Source organism: Lycium ferocissimum, chromosome 12, assembly GCF_029784015.1.
Source record: "Lycium ferocissimum isolate CSIRO_LF1 chromosome 12, AGI_CSIRO_Lferr_CH_V1, whole genome shotgun sequence".
NCBI classification, from domain to species: domain Eukaryota; kingdom Viridiplantae; phylum Streptophyta; class Magnoliopsida; order Solanales; family Solanaceae; genus Lycium; species Lycium ferocissimum.
Genome location: NC_081353.1, coordinates 63,380,531 through 63,389,639, shown reverse-complemented (window position 1 = coordinate 63,389,639; position 9,109 = coordinate 63,380,531). Strand labels below are relative to the sequence as shown.

The 9,109-nt window shown below is 34.6% G+C and overlaps 3 protein-coding genes across 3 annotated transcripts; all 3 read left to right on the top strand.

The window, feature by feature from the left end:
• Positions 1 to 291: 291 nt before the first annotated feature.
• LOC132039690 (purine permease 3-like) lies at positions 292 to 4,518 on the top strand. Its single transcript, XM_059430194.1, has 2 exons — positions 292 to 1,092; positions 3,959 to 4,518. The coding sequence occupies exons 1-2, from the start codon at positions 346 to 348 to the stop codon at positions 4,304 to 4,306; spliced, it is 1,095 nt and encodes a 364-aa protein (XP_059286177.1). The 5' UTR covers positions 292 to 345; the 3' UTR covers positions 4,307 to 4,518.
• Positions 4,519 to 5,624: 1,106 nt separating this feature from the next.
• LOC132039513 (purine permease 3-like) lies at positions 5,625 to 6,898 on the top strand. The gene has a single exon (XM_059429982.1). It carries the CDS (start codon positions 6,047 to 6,049, stop codon positions 6,896 to 6,898), a length of 852 nt encoding a protein of 283 aa, XP_059285965.1. The 5' UTR covers positions 5,625 to 6,046.
• LOC132039512 (uncharacterized) lies at positions 6,898 to 8,075 on the top strand. Its single transcript, XM_059429981.1, has 3 exons — positions 6,898 to 6,978; positions 7,635 to 7,689; positions 7,813 to 8,075. The coding sequence occupies exons 1-3, from the start codon at positions 6,898 to 6,900 to the stop codon at positions 8,073 to 8,075; spliced, it is 399 nt and encodes a 132-aa protein (XP_059285964.1).
• Positions 8,076 to 9,109: the final 1,034 nt, after the last annotated feature.

Here is a 9,109-nt window from a genome sequence, read left to right as displayed (position 1 = left end):
TTATATTAAACAACAACAACAATAACATACCCTGTGTAATCTCATAAGTGGGGTCTGGAGAGGGTAGTGTGTACAAAGCGCTTATCCCCAACTTGGGAGGTAGATAAACTGTTTCCAATAGGCCCTCGGCTTTGGTAAAATCATTATTGTAGATGTTGAAGTAGAAGAAAAATAATTATTGTAAAGTATTACTTAATATATGAGTATATTTTTAACACATTTTACACACAAGACGTTGACGGTACAGTCGGAAACTCCAAGACAACCGACTATAAATATTTGTCCACACATTATAAATCACTACTCAAATATAAGAAAAGTCTTCAATCTAATCCTCCATAGAAAATGGAAACTCAAGCAAGCTCAAGAATGAAGAAATTTCTTCTAGTTATAAATTGTATAATTCTAGCAATAGGAAATTGTGGTGGCCCTTTGATCACACGCCTTTACTTCATCAAAGGAGGCAAAAGAATATGGCTATCAAGCGGGCTAGAAACAGCTGGTTGGCCAATTATTTTCATCCCTTTAGCCATCTCCTATTTCAACCGTCGCAAATGCCAAGACAAAATTTTAGCAACAAACGACAATAACAACAACAATAACAATAATATAAAGATCGTTCTGATGACTCCTAGGATTCTTATAGCTTCCATCGGGATCGGAGTCCTAACCGGATTCGACAACTATCTCTACGCTTACGGCGTGGCTAAATTACCTGTCTCCACATCAGCACTTCTTATCGCTTCTCAACTTGCCTTCGTCGCGGGCTTTGCCTTCCTCCTTGTGAAGCAAAAGTTTACAGCCTACTCCATCAACTCCATTTTTCTATTGACACTTGCCGCGGTGGTATTAGCCCTCCACGCTAATGGTGACAGGCCGAAAGGGGAAGCAAAGAGGGAGTATGCTCTAGGGTTTATCTTGACACTTGGAGCTGCAGTTTTGTATGGCCTTATTTTGCCTTTGTTTGAGTTGTTGTACAAAAAGGCAAAGCAAAATATCACTTACACACTTGTATTGGAGATTCAGGCTGTGTATTGCCTTTTTGCTACTGTGGTTTGCACAATTGGGATGATAATAAACAAGGACTTCCAGGTCTGTCTCTTCCTCCCTCTTAGCACAATCGGTGTTTTTTTATAACCATGGTGTCTGGGCTAGTATATACACGTCGACTAATCCATGAGGTACGTGCATGCCACCTCCCACCAATATAGATGGAATACTAGGTAACTCTATTCACCAACGGTTGAACAAACGAGACCTCTTAAATTAATCAATTACTATATAAGTTGTCTCACAATAGAAATTCTCATCATTTTAGTTTGTTGTGATTGCAGTTTTTTTTCCCCTCTGTCTGAAGATTTTTTCTTGCTTTAAGTCATTGAAATCATCATTGGCAACTAAAATAGGAGAAGTTCGTGAAAATTTAAGGTTTATAAGTCAGTGTTTACTATTATGACAGAATTATGAATTTTGGATATAGATCACTTGCAATATACTTCCCTTTTATCTTTCATTTAATTTTTTGACGTACCTATTGAAAAAAAATATATTTTGTATTAATCAAAAGGAATATTTAACTCTCTAGCTTCGTTAAATGAGTAACTAATGATTATATGTTATCTAAAATAGTAAGGATGGAGAAAAAGCCTAATGTCTTTCTAGTTTTCTAAAATGACAAATATTTTGATCTTTTGGATCGAGTTATTTTGACCAGAGTAACGAATAAAACTGATAAGAGGGAGTATTAACAGTTATGTATATAGTAAATGGACAGAAATTAACTATGATAAATCCTCTTCGTCTCTTGACAAAAACCTTTTATTTGAACGGAATTTCATAATTGCATTTAGTTTCGATTTCGATCAATTACTTTTAGTTATGCGCACATAGGCCCACACCACATGGTACAGGTTATACTTTATGTCTGTATAAGATGGTAAAGGAAAACTATTTCCTCTCCCACAAACACACACAATTTGAGTGTGACATGCATACAATTATACAAAGACTCATATAGTCTAAATTTAGGTGATGTTATCGTCACTACCCATTGTGTTGCACTTTATCTATGTTCTTTTAATAATAATACTGTCCGGACCAACTTACATGCGCATTGACTATTTTACTTGTCACTTGATACCTTTCATTAGCACATTAGATAACTCTATCTAGAGGCACAATTAGGAAGTTCATGTGAGCCTTCGTTGCCAGAAAATTATAGTACAAAATAAAGTTAAAATTTGTTTTTGCATATACATAGTAGATGTATTAATTCTCATGGCTTCTTCATATGGCTGCTTCTTTATATTTTGAATCTCCTTGGTGAAAATTTTAATTTCGTCCACTAACGCAGTCTACTACATATAGGCAAATAGAAAATGGTTCTTGGGGGATTTGAACCTTGGTTCTCATAATTTTCATAACACTTTGTAAATCACATCTTCGCCTACAATTTAGACTATATAATTATTGATGTGACATTATTAACTTTTAGTTTGTGCCTAAGTCGTTGTTCTTGTCATCTTACCTACAAGCAGATATTTCATTGATTGACATCATCATATTACCTATTCTCACCGTTTCAAAAAGATTATTCTATTTTTTTATTAGTTTATTTTAAAAAAATTGATGCATTTTTATATTTAGAAACAATTCAATTTTATTAGATAATTTACATCCACACAAATATCTAAGGTTTATTTTGGATTATATATTTTAAAATTTTTTCTTTATTTTTGAAATTCGGTATCAAATGGAATTAGGATAATCTTTTTGGGACGGATGAGAACATATTTCAAATGCAAATTTGTCCTTTTAAAAATATTAAGAATAATACCAAGAAAATTGATGATATCCAAGCGCTTGTGTCAGTGCTTGAACTAGAAAGTCATTGTTGACTGCTAACGAATAAGCTGACTGGTCATATAAAAGTTAAAGCACTGATTCAACAAAATAGACTCCCAGCTAACCGACAACTTTATTACATCTTTTTCCCTTATCATTTTTTTTTTTTTTTTTTTTTGGTTAATCTGTCCTTTTCTCGTTCTTTTTCATTTTTTATTTGGTTGGTTTTATGTATTTCTTGAAATATCCTATTATTACAAGAGTACCCTAACACTAGATGAAGAAGTCTTAAGATTCACCTGTATTTTGAGTAAAGATATGATATGTCAATTATCCAAAACCTACTAAGAGAAATCAGAATTAGAGATGGACAGTTTCTGTCTCTAAATGGTAAAATTCATCGCCATTCTTATTTAATAATGAATTAACGACATATTATAAAAAATCATGTTAGTTATAGACTATTTAACAACAAATTAGCTACGAATTGTGTAGCTAATTCAATTTGTTTTTTGGTAGTGAAGTTCGCTTCTTAATTTCCCTTTTTTTGAAGACATCATGAGCTGCAATAACCAATATATTAATTCCAATTTTTGGCTGAATTGAAAGAGAGAGTCAAGACATCAAGCAATAAAATTGATCATATCGGCTAATAGGCATGACAAGTAGAGTATCATTTATATTAAGGTTAAAGTCGTATAATATAAGTTAAGGATTTAACTTATAGTATACAGTTTAATTTAGTTTGACGGAGCCATCCTTGTTTGAGAGGTTTCAATTGATATCCACTCGCTGGAAAATTATACTACTTCAATAGGTAAATAATTTTTTCATGTGTACATACTATACGTCAAATCTCCTTGACTTCTTATGTGTTTCTTTTTTTATATTTTAACATCACTTAGTGAAAACTACGGCTCAACGCCTCAACAACTGAACTTTGCATGTTATATAGCCAGTTATGTATCTTATTTTTCAGATTACTAGTTTCACTTATTATGAATAGTTACATGTCGTTAATTTTAGATAACCTAATACCGTAAAACTAAATTCATTAGTTAAACATGCCAATTATTTTAAGGGTGTTATCTAATAACTTAAATTAAACTTGCAGGCCATTTCAAGGGAGGCAAAAACATTTGAACTTGGAGAAGGCAGATATTATATAGTTATAGTATCGTCTGCAATAATTTGGCAATGCTTCTTCTTAGGTGCCATTGGAGTTGTCTATTCTTCTTCATCATTGGTGTCTGGCATTTTAATTACTGTTCTACTTCCTGTCACAGAAATTTTAGGTGTTGTTTTTTATGGTGAAAAATTCACAGCAGAAAAAGGTATTTCTCTTGTGCTTTCTATATGGGGCTTCATTTCTTACCTCTATGGTGATATAAAAGGCAGCAAGTTGAAGACAGAAAATCAATCTCCAGAACAAGAGATGATTGATAAAACTTGTACTCCTTGATTAAAAAGAATCAATTATAATTATTGCCAAGACCGGTACATGTAATTTTATGATCAAATTTCACTGTACTTATTGAAAGGTAACAAACAGATTGTATGTGTGGGGTTCCCTAAGAGTCCAGAGGCGGATTCAGATTAAAAGAGTCATTTATAATTGTTGCCAGGACCAGTACATGTGATGTTATGAATATATTGACATTACTTCTGAGAAAATGGCCAAAATGTTCCTTAATGTATGGAGACGATCATTTTGGACCCTGATAAATCCTATTGACACGTATAGTCCTTGATATATCTTTGTGTGACAGCTTTGGTTTTAAGTCCTAAACATAATGATCTTTGCATAGTAGAAAGTAGGTTCTTCTAGAACTAGTATGGGTGTATCTTTTATGTTACACAATTTATTTTTATGGTATTTATATTCAGTCCTTAGCTTACATTCTATATAATGGATGTAGAGTAGCCATTGTAATGCATAGAAGAAGAAATACAATTCAAAATATTTCTCCGTACGATCCTATCCAGTATTTTTCTTTGTTCGATGTCCTCCTCCCTTATCTCCCCCTTATCCGTGCCCCCGTCCCCCCTAGGTAGTGACAAGTTTTTGCTCTTGTTGGGGTTGATTTTTGGGTATTGGTCATTAAATTTGGTTTGTTATGGTGGTAAGAATTATGGTAAAAAGTCTATTTTTAGAATTTGCCAACAAGTTCTTTTTCGAGTTAAAATGTGCATGAGCAAATGCCTAGTAAAATTGCTTTCTAGCTTCATTTTTGCCGTCCAAATCTAATGGTTCTCATTGATGAAGGTTCTCAATATTGATACTTTTGTAATGCATAGTTCAAAATAGGTAAAGAAAAAAAAATCATATGGCTTAAATATAGATGTTGGTTAAAAATAAATTAAAAATCGGTATTTGTTGAAAATAACTTTGCCTTAAAAATAAGCACTAGTTAAAAACTGATATTGATTGAAATAGTCATGTGTTAAAAAATAAGCATAGGTTGAAAATTGGTATTGGAACCCAAGTGTTAAAAATAACCATGGGTTAAAAATTATTCTTTTTCAGTGAACTCACAATTTGTAGATATTTCTAAACGATAAAAGAAATAAATATTTTACTGTTTATATAGATATTAAATTAGAGGGAAATAGTTATTATTCCTTAATATATCTTAAGCAAATTTGAAGACAAATGTTGGGATCGAAATAATCGTAGGCGTACGTACAGGGGGAAAATTTAATAATTCAGTAAAACCTCGAACGACGATAAATCGGACAACAAAGAAAATATACTAAAAGGCATAATATTTAATATGATTTGGTCAAGTGACCTACATATTGAAAAACTAATATAAAAAGAAAAATATTAAAACTATGAGAGAATAATCTCCCCCTAAACGAAACTCTTTTAATGACTACATTGTGAATGATTTTCTGTGTTCTCTAGTTGTGAGAAGGAGGTCTTCAATTTATAGATGTCCAAAACTTTTCCACCAAAAAAAGGGTTACTCAAATATGGAAGATTTATTTTTCCTTTTGGAAAAAGTAAAATCAATTATGATAAACTCTTTATCATTCCTTCAAGAAAAGGTAAAATCCAAATATGGTAAGAAAATCAGGGCAATACCCTAACAGACAAGACGTTGACCCAGTCGAAAACTCCAAGACGAAACGACTATATTATTTTCACACACATATTATAAACTCAACAAAAGAAAAAAAATTCAATCCTCCATAGAAAATGGAAACTCAAGTAAGCTCAAGAATGAAGAAATTTCTTCTAGTTATAAATTGTATAATTCTAGCAATAGGAAATTGTGGTGGCCCTTTGATCACACGCCTTTACTTCATCAAAGGAGGCAAAAGAATATGGCTATCAAGCGGGCTAGAAACAGCTGGTTGGCCAATTATTTTCATCCCTTTAGCCATCTCCTATTTCAACTGTTGCAAATCCCAAGACAAAATGTTAGCAACAGACGACAATAACAATAATATAAAGATTGTTCTAATGACTCCTAGGATTCTTATAGCTTTGATCCGGATCGGAGTCCTAACCAGATTCGACAATTATCTTTATGCTTACGGCGTGACTAAATTACCTGTCTCCACGTCAGCACTTCTTATCGCTTCTCAACTTGCCTTCACCGCGGGCTTTGCCTTCCTCTTTGTGAAGCAAAAGTTTACGGTCTACTCCATCAACTCCATTTTTCTATTGACACTTGGCGCGGTGGTATTGACCCTCCACGCGAACGGTGACAGGCCGAAAGGGGAAGCAAAGAGGGAGTATGCTCTAGGGTTTATCTTGACACTTGGAGCTGCAGCTTTGTATGCGCTTATTTTACCTTTGTTTGAGTTGTTGTACAAAAAGGCAAAGCAAAGTATCACTTACACACTTGTATTGGAGACTCGGGCCGTGTATTGCCTTTTTGCTTTGTTTGTTAGCCAATTGGATGATAATAAAATGTATGACTCCATGCCCTTAAAGAAGAAGAAGGGTTGGGATTTAGATCAATCCAGGATATATGTAGCTCTTTTTCAGCAAAGTTGTGGTGGAACTTCAGATCCAAGCAGTCACTACTTGGAGATTTACTGATGAAGAAGTATTGCAGATTGCAACATTCTGTAGCTAGGAAATGGTTATCTGGCCAGTCTCATAATTGGAAAAGGATGCTGGCAAGCAAAGTCACATGTGAGAAACTTATTTAATGGCAGGTGGGATGTGGAAACATGTCCTTTTGGTGGGACAATTGGCTTGGAAGTGGTGCCTTAGCAGAAAGAGTTCAAGATGCTCCCAAAATGCAGCAAACTGAAAGTTGTTGAATTCTATTCTGAATGGCAAATGGGACATAGATAAATTAAATACCAAATTGCCAAAGGAATTTGGTTAATCTGGTGAAGAAAGTGGAAAAAAAAAGGAGATGACAAATGCATATGGATACCAACTCAAAATGGTAAGTTTATGCAAAACTGCATGGTGGAATATCAGAAAGAAGAGAAATGGTACAATTTCTGGAAGGAACATATGGCATAGAAAGTTACAGTTAAAGTTTCATTCTTCATGATGAAAACTTTTAAAGGATAGACACACTACTGATAACAAAGGTGAATAAAATTGGAATTCAAGGACCACCAATTTGTAGCTGCTGCTATAAGCCTAACTGTGGAGAGGATTTAGAGCATCTTTTTGCTCACAGTTCTATTGCATGTAGAACTTGGAAATATTTCCATGATTCGTTGGGGAACAACTATATGGAATTAAGGCTGAGGCAAAACATAATGAAATGGTGGTTATGATGCCCAAAAACAAAGTTTATGCATTTATTTTGCAGGTCTTACCAAGTGTAACGTGTGTTGGGGCCTATGGAAAAGGAGATGCATCTGCAGGTTTGATGACTATAAGTCATCAATGACTCAACAAAAAGGTTAGATAATGGGCTTAATTTACTTGTTGAAGAGGTCTGAATTCCCTGAGAGGTTAAAATCCATAGTGGATGGACAATTTTCCAGATCAGGTGGAGACGCTGAAGCAAATCATTGAAGTCAAGGTTATCAAATGGGTCAAACCAGTGGTACCAGCATGGAAACCTAATGTGGATGGGTGTACAAAAGGAAATCCAGGAAGTTCAAGTGGGGGAGGAGTTCTTAGGGATCATAGAGGAGATATGAAGATGGCTTTTGCTGTAGTCTTCGGGGTAACCACAAGCAATATTTCTAAAGCTAAGGCACTATTGTTTGGAGTTAAATGGTGTTTTGATAATGGTATCAACTAGCTAATCATTGAATCAGATTCTATGGTTTCTATCAAGAGTGTTAGGAAAGAGTGTGAATGCTCATGGGATGTCGTGGATATTTTTGCTCAAATCTGGCAGATAGCGCAACAAGCAGATTATAGGTTTCAACATTGCTACAAGGAAGGGAATACACCAACTGATTTCATGGCTAACAAAGTGTCACGACCTAACCGAAGGGCCGCGACGGGCACCTGGTGCTAACCCACCCGGGCACCTCTTAACATACTTCCACATCACATCTAGGTGAGCCACATGGTTAAATCATATTTTTCATTCATCATCATTCTAATCTCATGGGCTTACAATTCACTTTATATCATTAACATCTATGCCCATATAAATCGTATGCATTTAAGAACGGGGGCTTAACAAAATAACTAGTCCAAAAACAGGCCAACAAGGCCAAACACATCTAACCACATACACATGTCTACGAGCCTCACTTAAGAAGAATACGCCATATCATATAGGCGGGACACGACCCGCCGTGCCCATAAATATTTACACAAAAGAATCTATACCAAAAGCGGCTACGAGATAAAATGGAGAGCTCAAAAACGCAAATGCCGGAAACAAGACGACTATGGATCACGTCTATCCCTCACAGCCGCACACGGAGCATAGCCAACGGCGATCATAAACAAAAGGACGTGAGTACGAAGATATGCGAGTATGTAAGCATGATCAATATCAATATGAAAGCATGAAATAACATGGATGGAATAATAGCATAATCGTCGTAACACTTACTTTTCTTTCCATAGGGACGTTTCATTTATTAGTGTCTAGTGTACATGCGTCCATATCTAATTTTCATTTTACCTTTCGTATCCATTTTGTTTTTAACATATTTTCCTTCTACTTATTCATATCATTTACATCCCCAATATCATTGCATATTTTAGCCTTTATTAAAATTTCATATGTTGGGGTATTCACTTTATTTGAAATTTATATACTAGCATTTATATAGCATACCCAAACCCGAAGGTTTGGTTTTCAATTCCCCACAA